Source organism: Monodelphis domestica, chromosome 8 (genome assembly GCF_027887165.1).
Source record: "Monodelphis domestica isolate mMonDom1 chromosome 8, mMonDom1.pri, whole genome shotgun sequence".
Taxonomy (NCBI): Eukaryota; Metazoa; Chordata; class Mammalia; order Didelphimorphia; family Didelphidae; genus Monodelphis; species Monodelphis domestica.
Window position 1 is genome coordinate 249,788,140 of NC_077234.1, and position 20,631 is coordinate 249,808,770.

Sequence of the window (20,631 nt, forward strand, 5' to 3'; positions counted from 1 at the left end):
TCCCAAAGGATCACAGGGGGATTGTGGAATTAGAATCTGTTACCCTAAAACTATAATTCCCAGCACCCCACTCTCCTCACATTACGTGCTGGCATAGGGAGGATATAAATTTGGTGTAGCCCTGCCTCTCACTCTCTTCTTTTCCTGTCGCAGTTTTGGTGAAGTGGGCTTTTTAAACAGGCAAGAACTTAGTTACGTGTTCTTTATTTTGTTCAATAATTTTTTTTACTTCTATCTCCTTTTCATTCCTTCTACTTTAAGTGATTATTAATAAACTTTATAAAATTAATACTTGGAGTTTCTGGATATTAATTTAAGTCCTACACTATACAAAGTATTTTGGAGGTTTGGGGATGTGTCTTTTGAATTTGTTCTTTTAAAGTGTTCAAAACTGTAGTCTAGGGATTTAGGAATAATTTGTATGAACCCCAGGCTAGGATAACAGCCTTTTTGCGGTTCTTCATCTCCCTTCTCTAGTTTCTTTCATAAGCAGATTTGAGCTTTAATTTGCATTCATCTTCCCCTCACTTCTTACTAGCCTGTTCAATTTGCATTCAAAGGAGTGCCTGGCTGAAGGAAAACAAGTGGAAAATACAATAGTGGCTTGTCAGAGGGAGCAATCAGTCCTGCATCCAGATTAAAACCTGTCTTCAACCCTTAACCATTTGCTAAAAAAAGTTAATTTGGAGGATACCTCCTTCAGGAAGGCTGGAGCAGGCTGGGGTGAATGTGTTGGGTTGTCATTTAACCCGAGAGTTATATCCTCCTATAAATAAGGAGTTTTCCTGTAAGGTGGGGCTTCTTTGCCTTTTTTTCTAGGTTTGAGGGGATCGTAGCTCACTTAACTAGAGGGAAGCAAAGTGCTTGCTTCCCTCGCCTCCTATCACCTGCCCCTCTGGCCAGCAGTCCAATGGGAGGGCATCATCCCTCCCCTGGGTGGAGTATGGGGGGGGCAGGGCACACCTGGCACTCAGTGGGAGGAAGGGAACAGAATATGGTCTCTGGGGGGGCAAGCATGGGCACCTAACTTGGTCTGCAGAGTGGGGTCTTGCACTCCATCTCTAAAAGGTTCTCCATCACTGGCTGAGTGGGAGAGGCACTAGTAGCTCCAGGTGCCAAAAAAGACCAGAAGAAGCAGGGCTTTAACCAAGTCTTCAAGGAAGTCAAGGATTCCAAGAAGTAGAGTTTAGGAAGGAAAGCATTCTGAGCACAAAGGACAGCCAGTGCAAAGACACAAAGAGGAGGTGGGAGTGTACTACGCGAGGGCAGTGTGGCTTCACCTGACAGCACCATGGGAGGAGGAAGTGATGGATAAGCAGACTGAAAAGAGCTTTACATAATAAACACAAGAGTTTGCCTTTGACAAGGGAGTAGCCGTGTGGAAGTGAATTGGAATAAGGGGAGATTTGAAATGAGATGTCCAGTTAGAAGGTTACCACAATAATCGAGACAAGAAGCAAGGATGGGCCAAACTAGGATAATAGCTGTATGCAAAAGGACATCCATTCCAGAGGTGGAGAAAAGAAAGGGTGAAGAGTCCAGGATGGCACTTGAGTGTCTGCTCTTGGGAGACTGGAAGGTCATTACTCTCAGCCATCAGAGGGAGGCTCAGAAGAGGAAAAGGGAATGCATTGTCTTTTGAATATATTGAACTTGAAACGCCTTATGGGACCGAGACTTCGAACTGTCCAGGAAGGAGTTGGTGGTGGCGGGCTGGAGCTCAGGAGAGAATATACGTGTGTGTGACGATGGCTGAACCTACGGACGTCGATGAGAAAATCAAGTGAGAAAGTACGGACAGATTTAGAGGGTCAAGGACAATGCGTGTCTGAAACACTGAAGATAAAAGAACAAGAAAGAAGGTATAACAAAGAGCCATCAGCCCCATAAAGCCAGAAAATAGACTATCTAGGTCAAGATGGTCATCAGTTTCCAATGTTTCAGAGATGGAGGATGACTGAGGAAAGCCCATTAGAATATTTTGTTAACTCTGGAGAGAGAGGTAGGAAGATTCCGGAGAATTTAGAAGAAAATGAGAGGGTTTTTTCAAGGATTTTAGTTGAGAAGGGCACAAGAGATGTAGGATAATAGCTAATAGGTATAGTAGATCTATAAGGCTTTATAAGGATGATAGAGATTTGGATGTGTTTGCAGGTAACCAGGAACCAGCATTTAGGAAAAGAGTAGAGATGAGAAGTGGAGGTAATCTGCTGCATAAGATGAGAAAAAATGGCCTCAAGAACAGCTAGGTAGCTCAGTAGATAGCCAAGACTAGAGACAGGAGGTCGGAGGTCCTAGCTTCAAATGTGACCTCAGATACTTCCTAGCTGTGTGACCCCGGGCAATACAGGGATAATAGGTTCACTTCCAGGGGAACCAAATGTGAATAATCATCTCCCAGGGTTATGAGGATCAAATGAGATAATAGTTATAAAGTGCTATAGTGCCTAGTACATAATAGGAGACCCTCAATAAATGCTTATTTCCTTTCTTTTTCTTCCTTCTTTAGTTTGGCATCAAAGGCCCTCCAAAAGTGAACCATCGCCTATCTTTCCATTCTTATTGAATACGATTCCCCACCTCTCTTCAGCCACTAGACTTCTAGGAGTTCTCAAAACTAATTCTGCAGTCTCTTTACCCCTCAGACCCCTTATTTCTTTGTTTCCTTTCCTCTGCTTTCCCCCACTACTTCCTTGGCCTTGTGAACTCTCATAGCACCATTGGCCCCTCATGCACCCAAGTTCTTATTTTATAGTTGTGTACATGCATCACCTATTTTACAATAAATGTTTACAATATATTGTATAAATTCCTACACGGACCAGGTGTAGCTATTACAAAGCTTTCACAAAGTAATGCTCACATTTTTTAAAAAGTTGAGTTGTTTCCCCCTTCTACTTTCTTTTGTGGGAGGAGGAGAAGGAGGGGAGGCAAGAAAACAGAATAATAATTCTCATAAGGTAAAACAGGCTCATGAGAATTATTATTCTAATTTATCACACTCAATTACAAACATTTCACTGAATTCTTCTATTTCCCCCCCTACTTTGGAATATATTTAGGTAAGGAATTTTCTTTTTGTAATAGTCTCTCAAATATAATGTTTTTGCATTTGACTTAACAAGATCCCTAATTTTGGGAGGAAAAAACCTCACACATTATTTAACAGTTTTTCAATACAAGTCCAAGACAGTCTTTTAATGATTTCTAATTTTAATTTTCCACTCTGAGACAGCCCATTTGACACGAATCCCCCATTCTGCCTCCTCTAGGTAAAGTACTATATTCAAACAACTTACCTGAATTCATTGTAAATCAGATACTTAATAAAATGCTTTGTACAAAAATTCCATTAAGCTTTTACCTGATAATCAAAAAATAAAATAATCCAATAAACCAAATTTCTATTATAGATCTATAATTCCGTGCATATTGATAGCTATGATGCATTTAAGTTGGCATTAAATTCCCAAATTGCCCAACTTAAAATTCTATATTTTGTTTTAGTAAGTTTACATATTTACTTATGTTTGGTGTTTTTTGGAGTGTGTTTTTGGTATTTTGTTTGCTACTGTATTAAAGACCTTCAAAAATGAGAATAACAGACTCTCAGAACTAGAGCTGGAAGAGATCTATGTTAAGTTCGTTCACCACATTTGTTCAATCACTCAGGTAGCAGAGAATATCAAATGTTTTGAGATACTCCAATTATTTTTTATGAAAAAGCAAACTATTACAAAAACTGAACACTAATTAACAACAAGGACAATGTTTTATTGAACAGATCTATGTACAGTACAAAAATTTCTTTAAATGAAACACTACTGTTGATTTATTGCAGTTCGATGGCTCAGTTTTAATTTGTACTCTTATAAAATGCAAAGTAAAATAATTTAACATTCAACAAGGAAGCACAAATTTCCTTTCTTGCTGAATCTGTAATAACTTTTACAAATTAATAGAGATCCAAAATGCATACATTGCATTTAGTCAATCAGAAAAGGTGTTATACAGTACCAAATAAATTAAGAAATAAACACTATTACCCTTTTGGGGTTCTCATCCATACAACTGGTGTTAAACCAATAAAAAATAAATGAGTACAGCTGAACCTTCAGTGTGATTTGAAAACCACAATTTTAATGTTATAAATTATCCACTCAATTTGTACAATTGGTAGTTCTTTTAAAAATGAATATGGCTAAATGCCCAAAGTACCAGTGTCCTTTCCCACACACATGCCCACTTTCAACATAGTTCATAATATTTGAGCAGCAACATTTCATACTTCTATTTGCTTAACCATAATGAACCTCAAGTAGTAACAGTTGACTCTGAAGCAAATTTTCATTTTCAAGAAGAAAAATCAATTTAAGCAATGGTCTAAAAAAGGTAAAATTCTACCCATGTAAAACAAGAATATCCTTAGAAATGGATTAGAAAAAAGCACTACAACAGGAAAAGAGAAATGGAACCAACTCCCTCACGTCTTCCCCACTCAAAACCAGCACCGTTGGAAATTCTTCTGCAGAACTTTAAAAATAGTCACTTAATTTAGGTTTATATTTTATAAAAATTTACATGATATTACTCTGCACACTCTGAACAGATGGTTCTTTAAAATTCACATACCTAACAGAAGCTGGATACGTGTTGACAAAAAGTTTTATAAAATGATATTGTATTATGGTACAACTCTCATTTAGCTTTATGTGCCAATTAAACTTTCATGGCTTTCAAGAACCTAAATTTTCTCTTATAGCAACAAAAACATAAATTGTTAAGTTGAAGCTAAATGACAAATAGGTAGGGAATGGTTAGAATTATTTGAAACTAGATATTAACAAGTTTCAAGTGGAAACTTGACATACTGTGGACATGAGTTTAAAATAAGAGTTACATAGCTATTAAATCATTTTATAAACATTAGAAATCTGATAAGAGTTTGAGTCTTGGTAACTAGATCTGGGGTAAAAGTATGAATTAAATTCAACAACATTCATATAAAATTGCTAAATTATATCAATGATGCTGTTCCCAAGCAGATTGTTAGTATTATACTATATATATATTTTTAAAGTGAATTTTAATAGTACTTAAAGGCCTTTTTTTCCTCTTTCTTTTTCAGTAATGGAGCCCAGGGAAGAGAAATTCCTCTTAATTCTAAAAACTAGAAACTTGATTGCAAATGAATGACAAAAAAATGTTTAAGTACTTGAGATAGTTTGGAAACAAACAAAAAACAAACTAGTAGGTGAAAATAATTATAAATAGCTAAAAGCATTTTGTAGCCTCTAACTTTTAGTAGGTCACTACAAGAAATCTGCATTTTTTGATTTAGGAACACAAACTGATGATTTGCCAAAAGGAAAAAAAAAAAAGCTAAATTTGGTATTTAGTTTCACCATTTTGTCCAAAAAATGCTAGAGCCTAAGTATTTAAGCAAAAGGATTTACAAAAATTATGTTATGGAGATAAAAGATTCCTAAAATGAGAGCACATGGTGAAGTCTTCAGTTAAAAAGATGTAGCCAATATGTGGCCAAAGATACTTAAGAAACACATATATAATTAAACCTATAACCCCTATGCAAATGTGAATTCCAGTGTTATCCATAAATAAACCCTAAATTTGATTTCTATAGATTTTAATGCTTTTCGGTTACACAAAACAATTTGACACTGCCAGTATAATGAATCATTTTTTAAACCTAAAATTAGGAAAATATTTTATGGATCACTTATGTTGAATTATAAATTCTATTTTGATTAAGTCTAGCTTCAGTCTGAAAAGAAAAAATGTCCAATTTTCTGTACATTTTATATATCTGAGTCAAAGAAGTCATTATATGCCCTGGAAAACCAAAGTTTTTTTTAAGAGAAAATTTTATTTCGGGTTTTTTGCTAATGGTTTTTGGGTAGCTTGGTTTCTGGCTTTTAGATAATTAAGGAAGGAGAACTGTGGCTGGGCATGGTGGTACAGACCTATAATTCCAGCTCCCGGGAAGGTTGAGGCTGACAAATCTCTTGAGCTTTGGCGTTGAGTGACAGTAAGCTATGAAGATTGGGTGTCTGCACTTTAGAATGAGCTGTGGGAAATGGAAGGGAGGCAGGGGAAGGGGTGAACAGGTCAATGCTCCTGTACAGTCAGAGGTGGGATCATGTTCATGCTCTTGTACTTCCAGCCTGGGCAAGTTGAAAAACCCTAGTATTTAAAAAAAAATAAGAGATGTATGCAAGCTTCCAAATGAAAATAATATATATTTGAGCGTATTATTTCTTTTAGACCCTTCTTCTTATTTGTTTATTGGCAGTGAGGTTAAAACCTCTCATAGGAAAATTATTGGCCATTACTGTAACGATACTTATATTCTTAAAGTCAAAATTCTGTTAAAAATTCTCCATATTTTGGGATGTGATTAAAAAAATATTTCTATTTAGAAAGCCCAAATTTATTATTGTTTCATTGATACTGGAGTATTAAATAAATGGTTTCTTGCCCTAATTCTAATATATTTCTAAAGATAACTTTTGTCTTCTTAAGACATTATTTAGATAATTCACACCAAAAGATGTGTGTATGTAAATGCGCAAGTGTACACTTGAAACTTCAACGTATCTTCAAGACTTTATTCTTCCTTTCTTGGCCTTCTTTTGATTCCCACACCTAAAAAGTTATTTTTCAATTTTATATTAAGATTGTATTAAAAGATAACTGTGCCAGTTAACTTTATTCTGCATTGTAAAATCGAACAAGTTTTGGTTTAAATCAAAAGTCTGGAAACATTTTGGCCCTAAATTTCTTGGAACTTCATTTAAAAATTCTAATATCACACCTGGCCAAGATTTTTCACTTTCTGGAAACAAGTTTTTAAAAGGCATTCCCACAAAATTTAAGGGTTAATATGATAATAACCATCAAAGAAGATTTTTAAAAATTTCCGTTTCCAAGCAAATCACAACTTGCTAGTGATGTCTTTGTGTCATGTTTTATCAAGAAGTGAAGGACATTATTTGTACATGCATAAAAAGAAAGAACATACTGTTTGGAAAATAGCTTTTGAATTCCTTAAAATTCATCTTTTGTTTTTGTTTCTTTACAAATTCACATTATTCCTTTCTTTAAGGCCACAGCTACTTTTCTTCTTGGGTTGAATGCTTCTTTATGAGGTGTTAATAAGTTAAATTGAATGTGCTGCTGTGCTTTGATCATACACTCTTATGTGTGGTCTTCTGGAAAACTGGTACTTTGGGATCTTTGTAGTAACCCTTCTGGAGTCAAAACTGGCACATCTCCTCTGTGAGTTCATTCTAGAAAATGTGCTTTTTCTTTATATTGTTCTTTAGTAATCTGAGACCACTCTATGATTAAGGCCAACTGGGAAAGAGCAAATTGATGATGCATTTTCTAGTAGTGCTTTTTTTTTCACACTACTTCTTGATAGACTTTTCAGTAACATTTTATCAGGCACCTGTAAAGAAGAACATAATTGTTACCTTCATTTTTGTATATATCTGATGAAATTTCCAAAGCAGAATATGAATTAATTTTACTAGATCTAATTACCAGGACTATACAATTTAGAGCTGGAAGTGACTTCAAATCTGTCACCATCTACTGAAATCCTTCATTTTAAGGGGTTTATCTAAGGTCACACAGGCAGAGTAAGCAAAGTCACATTCAAACCCAGGCCTCTTGACTCTAAACACCGCTCTCTACTACATTCTTATTGTACAACACAAAAAAAAGCAGTTTTCCATCTCCGAATTTTTTCCTTTATCTATCAAAGCAGTTTAAAAAAATTCTCAACCCTTCCCATGCTTTTCTTGTGAAGGCTGCACCCCATTAGCTTTATGTTCTGACAACGATCATTCCCTGTATTTTTTCTCATTTTTATGACTTCAAAATCAGTATTTTTCTTAGTGTTGCGGTTACAATTCTACCACGACTTTTCACCGATCTATCTGCCCTCCTGCTACACACACACAGACTTACTTTCATCATCCGAGTCGAATCCAAACAGCGTCTGACATTTCTTTTGTGCAAGGTGAGCCTCAAGTGCTTCTGAGTTACAGTAGATGGTCAAGCAGTTGCCACATCGAAATCTCTCTGAGGATGTGCTAGAAACGCTATCTTGATCCGAATGGGCATCGGCTTTATCAGTCAGAGTTTTTCTACGTTTTGGCATACTGATGTACCGTTCGTCAAGATAACTGGGAGGCAATGGTCTCACATATGGCTTGGTTAAAATTAAACCATATGAAGTGTTTTCGGTTGGTGGATTTGGTTTGGAAGGTGACTGAGAGACGACTACTAGGGGACTGGGTTCTTGTGGTACTACTTCAACATTCTGTGAAATGGAACCATTTTCTGTCCTTGTTCCACTTGTCTCGCTTTTCAGGGCAGCATCTGCTGAAATCAAAGATGTCTGCTCTAATTCACTGTGTCCATTGACTAACAGTTGGTCACTGATAACACTACTTTTTTCAGAATTTGGCTCTACAACAGGCATCTTTTGGTCTATGAAGCTTTTAGCTGAAGCAGTGACATCAGAAGAATGGTCATTCCCATTCTGAACTACACTGTTTGTCTTCTTTTCAACACTTTGTATGTATGTCTTTGGTTCTGTAGAATCTTTCCTTGATTTCCAAGTGGGAACTGGCAGATCAACAGTTTCTTTTTCACTACCAGATAAGTCTTTTTCCTGACTCTCACACTGAAGTTTTGTAAGAGTATCCAAAACATTCCTACTTGTTTCTGCAGAAGGTTCTGGTGTTGCATTTAAATAATGCTGAGCTTCATGTTCATAGAGCAGAGGAAGCTCTTCAAAAAGCTCGTGGCATTCTGGAAAATTACACTGAGCCTGAAAAACACTGTGACTCTTTGTATGCTCTGTAAGCTCAGTTAACAGCTTAAATCTCTGATTACAGGTAAAATGTAAACAAAAGTATACATTTGGGTATATATGTCTCTTCAAATGATCTATAAAATGCTGCGAATCCTCAAATTTCCGCTGACAAAACCGGCACTTTCCTTTGTTCCACTTCATTATATGTTGCTGTACCTTCAGATCAGTTGGATGAGCTTTCCTTGCATGTTTATTCAGAAATCTTATTTTTTTAAATATTCGGACACATCCATTAGCAGGGCACTTGAAATTTTCTTGCTGATCCATAGAATCCAGATCTTTCTGAGGGCAAACAGTTCCATTTATTTTATGGAGTATTGGAGTCTCTCGATTGAAATCATCATCATCTTCAATACATCTAGGTAAACTTTCAGTGGTGAGAGGCTCTAGGGTATCAATTAGAGAACTATCAGGACTGCCATTTTTAATGACATCATGAGGTTCACATATACAATTTTTAGTCACTTCAGCTATTTGCTCAAAAGCTCCTTCTTCCTTGTTTTCAATGTTATATGCAATGGTAGTTTCTATTTCATTTATATCTGAATTTCCATTTTCAAATGAAATAGAAGCACCAAAGCAATTTATTTGTTCTGTTATAGGAATTCCCTGATCTTCCTGCTGAACTACAGCAAAGTGCTGTCTTTGTATTTTCTTAACATGATTCTTTAAATGCTTCAGCATAAGTCCTCTATTTCTAAATTTTCTACCACATATTACACATGAAAAGCTGCCCTTTTTTTGATGAGCCTGGGCATGCCGTACTATGTGACCACCCAGAAATTCTCTGTTGCACAACACACATTTATGTCTTGGAACATTACGGTCTATTTTAGAAGCATTAAAAGTCGTAAGGTTTTTCTTGGTATTACCATGACCTTTGGATTGGGCTCCAGGTACATCTTCAGGATCATATTCCCCATTGCTTAGGTCCATAAGAAATACTAGTTCTTCATCTAAAACTTGTGTTTCCTTCATCTTTTCAGGATGACTAATAGCATTTTCCAGTGTATTTTCATTTAAAAATCCACCTGTCAACTTATCTCTCAGTAATGCTGCACAATTTTGTTTAATCATTATGAAATTCCAAAATTCTGGGTCAAAAAACAACCCCTTTTTCAAAATTGGGAGCAATTCAAAACGAACACGATTCTGGACAGAACTAGTACATTCATTGTACTCTTCATCTGGATGTTTATAGAGCCGTTCAACAGTATAGTAGGACTCCAAGGAGCGCTCAAGGAAAAATACTGAGAGGGCACAAATCCTGAGAATCTCCAAGTCATTTGGCAAAAAATGAGCAATTGCTTTATAAATCAGACATTTAGTGTTTGGATCATCCTGAAGGTCCAGTTGGAGAGCACATCCACATATTTCAACACAAATTTGTAAGCCTTCTACTTCAACCTGAAGAAAGAAAATTTTATTTTATTACTTATGAAAGGAGTTTATCTTGGCACTACACAAATTCAAACCAAAGCACAACAAATAAGTATCTCCCCCCCACCCCCCTTTCAAGTTTGTCTCTTTCCAATTTCCTTGTAATTGAAGATGTTTGGGGAAATTTCAAATAAAAGGAAATGGAAATGTCTAACTCTTATATCAAGGACATATAGCACTTAAACACACATAATATGTTTGTCTATACACATACAAACATCACAGAGACACATAAAAATACTTCACTATATCATCTGTCAATCTTATTCATGGAGCATTAATCAATCAAATGAGACAAGTAACAATTCATAGTGAGACAAGTGAAAATCAATCTGGGATATAAAACAGTTGAGATAAATAGTAACAGAAGAGCAATGAGATTTCAACTATTAATGCTTAAAACTCAAAATGTAATCTTCTTTAGTTGTCAAATTTATATTTCCATATGAAATTAGGCAGCTATATGATGTCCTCATTTTACCAATAAAAATAGGAGAATATGTCAGAAGCAGTGTCTTTACCAAATTTCTAAATCCCTGTACTGGGATTCCATTTTCATAAATTCATTAGCTATTGGCAGTTATAGTTTACAGAAGAAGTTTCTAGTATTTTAGAGAATATCGTGCAGCAATATTTGGTGGCACCAAACAAAATAAAAACTCCTCACATTTATATATTGGATAATGTTACTTAATTGGTATTATTGAGTTTTAAAGGGCTCAAATGTTAATAGAAATGTAGACATTTTTTCAGAAAGCAGTTTTAAATAATTTTATATGTTGCCTGCTTATTTGCAATATGAAGTCTATCTATCTGCAAATAATTAGGTGGACCCTTCCAAATGTGAGGAAAATAAGTTTATTTTAAAAGTTCACAATTAAATGAGGGACCAAAAATGCTATTAATGATGCAAATAACAGTTGACAACTTATTTGAGAAAAACAGAAGCCAATAATGAACCCAAAAGAAGATAACTGAAATACTTTTCAATTCAAGCTTTGAAAACTTGTTTTGGTGACTTGAAAGGCAGAAAAATTAGTGCTTACTTGAACAGGATTATTCTATTATATTTAAGTCAAGCCACATCTAATAAGCTGAATGGTTCCGAATACGGTAAAAGATTCTAAGAAGTAGGCATGACACATATGCAAACAAATAGCAGATTTCTGTGTTTAGGATGTAATAGGCATGTATATAAATTCAAACAATCCAATTAATTATTGTACCACACTTTGGATGTCTATAGTATCTTTTTTTTTCTTTTCCTAAATAGCTGGAATGTCAAAATAAGCTCTAATGGACATTTGCCATCTATATTCTAAACACATTCTATAGTAAATTTTACTTGTTTTTACTAGATGCTTTGCAAAACATTTAATAAACTTTTAATGTACCTGAATTTCTTGAATTTAACTCGGACAAAGTCAAATAACAAAATGACTAGACTTTTTGATAGTACTGCAATATGATATGCATGGTCTTAAAATGTTTCTAATATGAAAACTAAGAATACTACAATTTCATATACATACTAATGACAGATGCAGAAAAGCTATGACAAATGAAAATTTACCTTAAAGACTCCTCATTACATGTATAAATCATACAGAAAGTTGGTTAAATGGAGCCACAATGAAATATAGAGGTGCTTTTCCTCTCCATAGCTTTGTGTTCAAAATTGAAGCTAGAATTTTAGGGAAGGAATTAAAGAATCTCAAGATTCTGTGTGATATATATGTTAAGGCCCATATTGAGAAATACACCCATTTGACATGGGTCAAGTCCCTTGATTTGGGGCTTTAAAAGTTTTTAATTTTACAACATGTTGAATGGTAAGAATCACAAAATTTGAAACCATCTCTATATATTCAATTACCAGTTGGCCCTCAAAATGTAAGATCCTTGTCTGGTGACCAGAGCGAACACTGCACTAGAAAAAGTCCATTTTATCTATTGACTGTTGTTGTAAGTAAGTAAAACCAGAAGGAAAAAAAAGAAGTTGCAGCTAAATGGAAAGAAAGCTCACAAGCTGGAAAGGCAAATGAAGGATATGGCAGAGCCAGTTTTATCCTACCCAAAGGCAACAGGACACATCATTTCAGGACACTTGGTCACTTTAAATTTCAGAGATCGTGATAAACACGTGTAAAAGACCACTATGAATTAAAGATTGTGTGCCCACATCTATTGCAGAAGACAAGGAGAGAGAAAAATTCTATGAACATGAAAAGATCCTCTAAATTAAACCATCAATTACTTTACTATTCAGTGACTTAAATGTAAAAGCAAGCATAGAGGATGATGACAGTGAAAAAATTGTTTAAAAACATTTCTAAGGCCTAAGGGACAAATAAAAAGGAAGCAAAAAGCTTCTAGATTAAGCAGAAACCTCATGCTTATGTATCATGAACACAATTTAAGTGAGGACAGGAAGTACATAATGGAGAACACCTAGGGATACTGCTTCCTTTCCCACTTCTACAATGCAGTTGATTATAATTCAACATATACAAAATGACTAGTTACCAATGTGGAAAATCAGTTTGAGCCCACTGTTTTTGTACAGTCAGGCCAACAACTTGTTGTAGGGTCTCCTTTCCACCCTACTGCTCTCAAATCAAAATATCAAGTTAGAAGAATTTAATAAGACGGTACATTGAGCAATTAAAACAACTCTAACCTGACCTATTTAAAATACACTTTTGATGCCTCTAAATTAAAACTGGATAAAAAAATAAAAATTTATAATTATTTCTTAAGGAAATGTAACTAATGTAAATCAATGATCATAAGAGGAAAACAAAAACAAAGCCTACAACATTTCCATCTCCTTACTTAAGCTGAGAAACATGGAAACTGAGCTTAGAGTATAATCTATGTACAAAATCTTAAGGGGAAAAACAGTACAAGATTTTGCACTATATCATTACAAAGACAATCCTCATCCTCGGTTACGGAGAGACTACTACTAAACAGTGAGAAGTGGTAGAAAAGTAAAAATTTGTTTACAGAGAGATGATGGGAGACAACTAATCATTTCAGATGAACCTAAGACAACAAAAATGAAAAAGGTTTGTCAAGATTTATATTTTTAATTAAAAGTTATTTTAGTATGGATGACCACATGTATGTACTGCATGAGGAAGTAAAAATGATATATTCAAAGGAGCTTTATGCTGAAGGTGACATGATTGCAAAGATCTTAGATGATCAACTCTCAAAAAAATTTGAGAAAGGAGAAGACTACATTTATTTAGGGAAAAAAACAACAAATCTACTAAATCATATGTCTATTTTTCCATCCTAACAAAATTTTTATGAAGAGACTCTAAATACAAATCAAAGGCAATATTTCTAAAAATGTGAAAATCTATTTAACCTTCATATATTCTGTTTATATTGAAAAATAGAAAGGTCAGCAACTTAGTTAAAAACCAGGTAGGCTTGCTGACAGACCTAGTTGCTCCTATCACATCTGGCTTAAATTGTTTTTTAATTTTTGTATTCTGTTTCTAATCACTCTCCTGAACACATCCTTTAATTTAAAAAAAAGTTAGGGGAAAAAAACCCAAGGCAAACCGCTGTTCACATGTGATATTCTATAGTGGACTACATCTTCACAGTCATATAAATGACTAAAAGGTAGAGAAAACAAAAATCTTACTTGCTTAATTGATTTTTTAAAAAAAGCATCTGAAAAGCAAAAGTCCACCTTAAAGGTTTGTTTCCAACAAGTTGTCTCCCATGAATGTATTACAGTCACAAATATTCCTTGAGAGATGCAATGACAGATACTTTGAGGATTTAACTATTAGTATAAAGGGAAGCAAAAAAAAAAAGAGAAGTATGCTTTTCAAAAGCATTTGACACTATAGTGGAAGATATCCAGCCCTAAATTCAAATTTAAGAGAGATTATTTATACTTGCTGGAGTCCTCTCAAATGACATTATATAGATTGTGTCCATAGCTTCCTAAACAAAATCCACAACCACTCAGAAGTTGATCTAAAAATCCACACAGAAAAATTCAATTGGATGAAGACCATCTAAAACCATGATATCCATTTTAACAGATGGTCCATAAAGCTGACTGAGTAGTCACATTTCGTAATCCTGTGGCAGGACAATGACCTGGGCCAGGACTGGAAAGCAGGGGACTAGACTGCATTTGGAAAACTGTGCTATGCGTTGAATGATCGCAAGCTTTTTCCTAAAATGAAGACACTTAAAAAAATAGCCTTCCAGTCATTCTACAAGCTGCAAAGGATGGAATATCACAGGGAATGTTGAGGGATCTAAAGAAAGGTCTGTACTATGATAGTGGAAATATAGTGAAGATTTCATAGATCATGAATAAGTTATACAGAAAGAAAAGGTATAGTTTCTTATCTATACCATTAAAAGATGTACCCATATTGCAAACTTCATCAATTATATAAGTATTAAGTTTAAAAGGATTTTAATTTTTAAAGTTACCCTTAAGTTCAAGAAAGTAAGATTGATTATTTAATTTTAAAACTTATTGTAATTTAGTAATTTAATTTATAATGAAAAAAGCTTCTTTTTAATGACCACTGTGTAAACAAACAAGTTAATCTGAAAATTAAGTTAGTTTCTGTATATAGGCTTTAACATACTCAAATTAGCAACTAGAAAAAAAAATTGGCAACTGGATTTTTAAAAAATAGACTACATTTTGGTGTAAAGCTAAAATTTTGTTCCCAGACAAAACTGTCATGAGTGAATGGCAAAGTAATATTGAATTTATTTTCTTCCCACTTAAATTGCCTTTGCATGTATATCCCACTATGCTGACATCAGAGAATTATGCAAAAGGAATGTAAGAATACTTAAATTCTCTCTCTCTCAATAATTAAATAATATGAGCTTTCAGCAACATGTAAGTTTCATTTAAAATGCAAAATTAAAAAAAAACTCTTATTTACCTCATCTTTTATTATTTTCATGAAAGGAAAAATGACTCTCACATTAGTTGCTGTTCTTAAAAGCTGGTAGCATTGGTCTACAAAAACTTGCTTTGAAGGATTGGATTTAAGTTGCAGTTTACTCCATATGAAAATCAAGTCCCTGTAAAAGAGAAGAAAATAATTTTAAAATACCATTAAGTTTACTACAGCTATATTATCCTTTTCTGTGATAGGTTAGACAGAAGTATGCAAAGTAAGTGGAATTCGTACAGAATCTGAGGGTTGGAAGGGACCTCAGAGATCATCTAGTCCAACCAATACACAAAAGGAATCACCACTATAAGATATGACAAGTGGTGGTGATTATTCATATCCTCCACCTTGTTTCTTGCCATCAGATTTGAAAGGCAGAAATAGAAGTGGTTTAAAAAAACCCAGTGGCAATCCGAGGGTGGTCAGATCCCAGGCCAGAATCAGATTCTGGTATTAGTTGCAGACACTTGGAATTCTAATCTAAACTATGATACGAAGTGGTCTTTCATGTGTACATAGAAAAAACATTTCAAAGGAAGCTCTCTCGCTGCTGCTTAATGATCCCGTACTTCCCTTGACTCCTTATTTTATTTCATTACAAACTTTCTGGATCTTTTTCTTTTCCCATCACCTAAGAAAAACTACCCTCCAAGAAAGATAGCAGAAGTGGGCAGGGAGGTGTCTCAGTGGATAGAGCCAGGCTAGAAATGAGAAGCCCTAGGTTCAAACCTAGCCTCAGACATTTCCTAGCTTTGTGACCCTGGCAAGTCTCTTGACTTGCCTAGGAACCAATACCTAATTCTAAGATAGAAGGTAATGATTAAAATCACACACACACACAATATAGAAGACCTGGTCTCCTACTGTAATGACTTAATCATATCAATATCAACGTCCTTGCTTCCTCCTTTCCTCCAAGTCACAGAAAAGATAACTTACTATTCAGAAAGATGCATAATGCCTGCTCTTAATCTTAATTTAGGACTCACACAAGTTCATCCTCTTTTGAAAACATGTGCAATCTCTCAATCACTACTAGGCTACTTCTTAAACACACTACAGTTTTTCCAAAGCTTAAAAATTGTTCCTTTGACTTCTCTACCTTCTTTCCTTCAATGTCATGGGGGCCGGGGGCGGGGGGGTTCTACAACCAGTCAGGTTAGCCCAATGAGTTTCTCGTCAGCCTCTTGCAATCAAATTCTGTCCTCCCCATTCTACCACTAATGATGTTCCACTCGACAAATCCAACACCCTTCCTAGCCCCCACTCCTACAAGATCTTGACCTTTTGCAATCTGTGACCATCTTTTCCTAGAATATATTCTCATCTCCCTCATCTTTCAGAGACGCCACACTCCATCTGGCCACCCGACTTTGGGCCAGAAGAATGGCTCCTTTCCCTCACTGATGAACATTCTTATACCAGGTCACATCCAACACGTCCCAGTGAATCTAAACCCTTCTAAGTCATTCCCTGGCCCCCAGCCACTGATTCCTTCTTCCCATGCCAGCCATCCAACCAAACACCACCTAGTCCTCAGACTGTGCCTTACGGAATGCCTGTTCCAAAGGCGACACACTTCCCTTTAACCTAAGCTTTTTCCTTTCTTTCTTTCCATATATTAGCTGTCTCCCCGGACACCCTTTCCAGTACCGACTGTACCTTCGCTCTCCTCAGCTCAGTGGACAAGGTAGAAGTGTTGGCTCACTCCTTTTTCTTCATCCTAGATTCTCTCCCTTCCTCTTATCACCGAGTAGAGGTAAAAGCCATCCCTCTCGAGCACCCAATCAGAATTCTGCTAACTCTAGGTCACTCCCGTTCCTTCTAAGTTTGGTGGCACGACTCCACATTTCTTTCCTGCCCAATTCGTGCCCTCATACTTGGGGTCTTCACCATATATACTGACTGCCTCTCAAATGGCCTAACCCAGTGCTGGAGAACCTTCTAGAGATCGCCTGCTCAAACTGTGACTTCAAGCTGCCTGTGAGAGCCCTCGACCCCCCTTTACCCCAGACAGTGGGCGGAGGGGTGGAACCCGTGAATACAGCAGCCCCCTCAGGCCCCCCAGGGCACACAGACCCTGTCTTCACCAGTGCTGCCCTAACCACTCAATGCTCCAACTTCCGCTCCCCCTCAAGCCTCCTCCCCCAAAGTCCACACCCTATTCCTCTGGGATGCCTGTGCAACAGGCAACAATCTTCCCTTCATCCTAATTCTTTCCCTCTCCTACTCCTATGTGTGCCCACTGGCTGAAATCTGTCTCTTCCCATATGACACAACCCCCTGCCCACCCTTTTCCGGTCCCTCAGTTACCTTGTCAAGGCAAGAGAGGCGGAATGTTTCTTGTTTCCGTTTGCCCCTTGCAGGTTTTCTCCCTGTCTCGAGCACTCCGCAATCTCTCCTTTGAGGTTCATGCTATTCACATATACCATTCAATCCAAATAATGGTGGCTGTTTCACTTGATCCTGTCTGTAGACTGCCGGGTCCCTCTCTTTCCTTCCTCGATAAGTTTAGGATGTGGCTCACCAATTGTCTCTCCTCAGCTCCTGCTCTTCTATGAATAGACTTCATCGTACATTTTAACTATCCCTCACGTGCTGATTACTCAGTAACTTTCCATGACTTACTCCTCCACCCTACCTCAGCCACATACAAAAATGACCCTATCCTTGATCTTGCCATCACACACAAATAAACGACCTCAATGTTCGTGAACTTCGTCTTTCTCTAAACATAGTAAATTGGCTTTCCCCTCTCCCTCTGCCTTCTGTTACAAGACTTCTCACCCAGATAATTTTTCCTGCATTAGCCTCTACCTCTTCTTTTCCTCATCTTGACCCACGAGTGAATAAATTCAACACTCCCATCCTTCTCTCTCGAATCCCTCCTGCCTATACCAAAATCTGTTGATGTTTGTTCTGTCAAGCCTCATTTCAATCACTCCCATGATGTATGGCCTTTGTACCTACATACATGCTGCTGAATGATGGTGGAGAAAATCAAGTATCCGTTCTTACTGGGTCCACTGTAAATGTGTTACACAAATTCAACTGGGCCCTCAATGCTGCAAGGCAATCCTGATACACTTCACCTATTAACTTCCTATCCCACCTTCCAAGCAGCTCTTTCAAAGAAAGGTTTTAATCTCTCCTCAAACATCCCATGGTCACCCATTATCCCTACCCTCTCAGCTGAGAATTTTGCCAAATATTTAATGGGGAAAACTGAGGCCCTTCACTGTAAGCTCCCTCTTCCTCTTCCATCTCTTTATCACTCATATGGCTTCTGCCACTCTCTCCTTCACTGCTGTCTCAAAGAGGTGACCTTAATCCTTCTTAATCCTTAGTTGTTTCAATCGACTCCACAAGTCACCCTAATCCTTCTGGTCTCTTCTAATAGACTGCTCTCTTGGTCATTCCTATTCTATCACTTATCAAGTCCATTTCCACCATCTTCAAAAACATTTCACTTCATCCTTCTATTCTATCTCCATTAACTAGCATCCTACATCACTTCTGTCCTTTTGGTCACACTTTTTAAAAATTTACAGTAAGTTTCTCATTTTTCTCTCCTCTGACGTTTTTCTTTATCTCTAACAATTGGGCTTATGACTTCATCCACTACCTGTAAGTTTCCCATAACATTCTGACTTTGGCCCTCTCTTCTCCCTCTATACTACTTCATTTACCTTCCATCTTGGAGTCAATACTGTATCACAAAACCAAGTCAGAAAGTCACAAAACCAAGGCAGAAGAGTGTTAAGGGCTAGGCAATGGGTCAAGTGACTTGCCCAGGGTCACACAGCTGGGAAGTGTCTGAGGCCAGATTTGAACCTAGGACCTCCCGTCTCTAGGCCTGGCTCTCAATCCACTGAGCCACTCAGCTGTCCTCTTCATTTGGCAATTTCATTAGCTCTTATGGATTTAATTATCATCTCTACACTGATGATTCTCAAATTTATTTTGCGATTTGTTGTTCAGTTGTGTCTGACTCTTTGTGACCCCATGGAACACACTCTCCTTGGAGTTTTACCAGCAAAGACAGTGGAGTGGTTTGCCATATCCTTAAGGCAAATAGAGGTTAAGTGATCTGCCCAAGGTCATAGCTCTTAAGTGTCTGAGGCCAGATTTGAACTCACATCTTCCTGACCCTGGGCCCAACACTCTATTTACTGAGCTATTCAATTTGTAATTTACCTGACATCTAATCTCACATCTACAGAATACCTAGTACTAGACACCCAATAAACATCTTAAACTCAACATATCAAGAACTGAATCCATTCTTTTCCCCCTTTTCCCTTAAACCATCCCACTCTCCTAAATTCCCTCTTACTATATAAGGCAATACCATCCTCCCATTTTCTCAGGTTCACAATCGAAGAATCACCTTCAACTTCACACTATCCCTCAACAATGCTCTCCTCCCCCTAAATATCCAATCTGTTGCCAAGACCTATTGATTTCTACTTTGCAAAACTCTTGAATACAGCCCTTTCTTTCTTCTGAAGGGTTCTATCACCCTAGTTACGTCCTCACCATTTCATGCTAGCAATAGCCTGCTTGGGGGGGGGAGGGTCTGCCCACTTCATGTTTCTCCCCACTTCAATCCATCTTTCATCACCAAAATCACCAAAAGTGATTTTCTTTAAAGTGCAGATCCAACCATGCCCCCTCTCTACTCCACAAATTCTAATGACTCTCAGTAGCCTCCAGAATCAAATACAAAATCTTTTGCTTAGTATACAAAGTTGATCATGACTTTTTTCATCCTCTTAAGCCCCAACTGCCACCTTTCCAGGGTCTTTTCTTCTCTTAACCAATGGCCCTGGCATCCTTGCTATTCCACCTACAAGACGCTCCATGTCTTGGCTTCCGGGATTTTCTCTGGCTGTCTCCTGTGCCTGGAATATTCTCCCTCATCTCTACCTCCTGGCTTCTTTCAAGCCTCAACTAAAATCTCATTTTCTACAGGAAGCCTTTCCCAACTACTCTTTTTTTTTTTAAACCCTCACCTTCCGGCTTGGGATCTATACTGTGTATTGGTTCCGAGGTGGAAGACTAGTAAGGGCTAGGCAACAGGGGTCAAGTGACTTGTCCAGGGTCACACAGGTGTGAAGTGTCCGAGGTCAGATTTGAACCCAGGACCTCCCATCTCTAGGCCTGACTCTCAATCCACTGAGCTACCCAACTGCCCCCTCCAGCTACTCTTAATTATAGTTCCATTACATTTTGTCTACCCCATTGGATTATGAGCTCCTTGTGGGCAGATACTATCTTTTGCCTCTTTTCTTGTATTCCTAGTATTTATTTAGCACAGTA

At 37.0% G+C, this 20,631-nt stretch overlaps 1 protein-coding gene across 2 annotated transcripts in view; it reads right to left on the bottom strand.

Moving 5' to 3' along the window:
• Window positions 1-3,753: 3,753 nt before the first annotated feature.
• ZNF654 (zinc finger protein 654) overlaps window positions 3,754-20,631 on the bottom strand; it is a 103,205-nt gene continuing 86,327 nt past the window's right edge. For both annotated transcript variants that reach the window (XM_007500755.3, XM_007500754.3), the window contains exons 7-9: window positions 15,295-15,436; window positions 7,996-10,315; window positions 3,754-7,471 (exon numbers count right to left, since the gene is read on the bottom strand). In XM_007500755.3, the coding sequence (XP_007500817.1) occupies window positions 7,464-7,471; window positions 7,996-10,315; window positions 15,295-15,436 (2,470 nt within the window). In that variant the 3' untranslated portion in view covers window positions 3,754-7,463. The remainder of the gene's footprint in view (window positions 7,472-7,995; window positions 10,316-15,294; window positions 15,437-20,631) is intronic.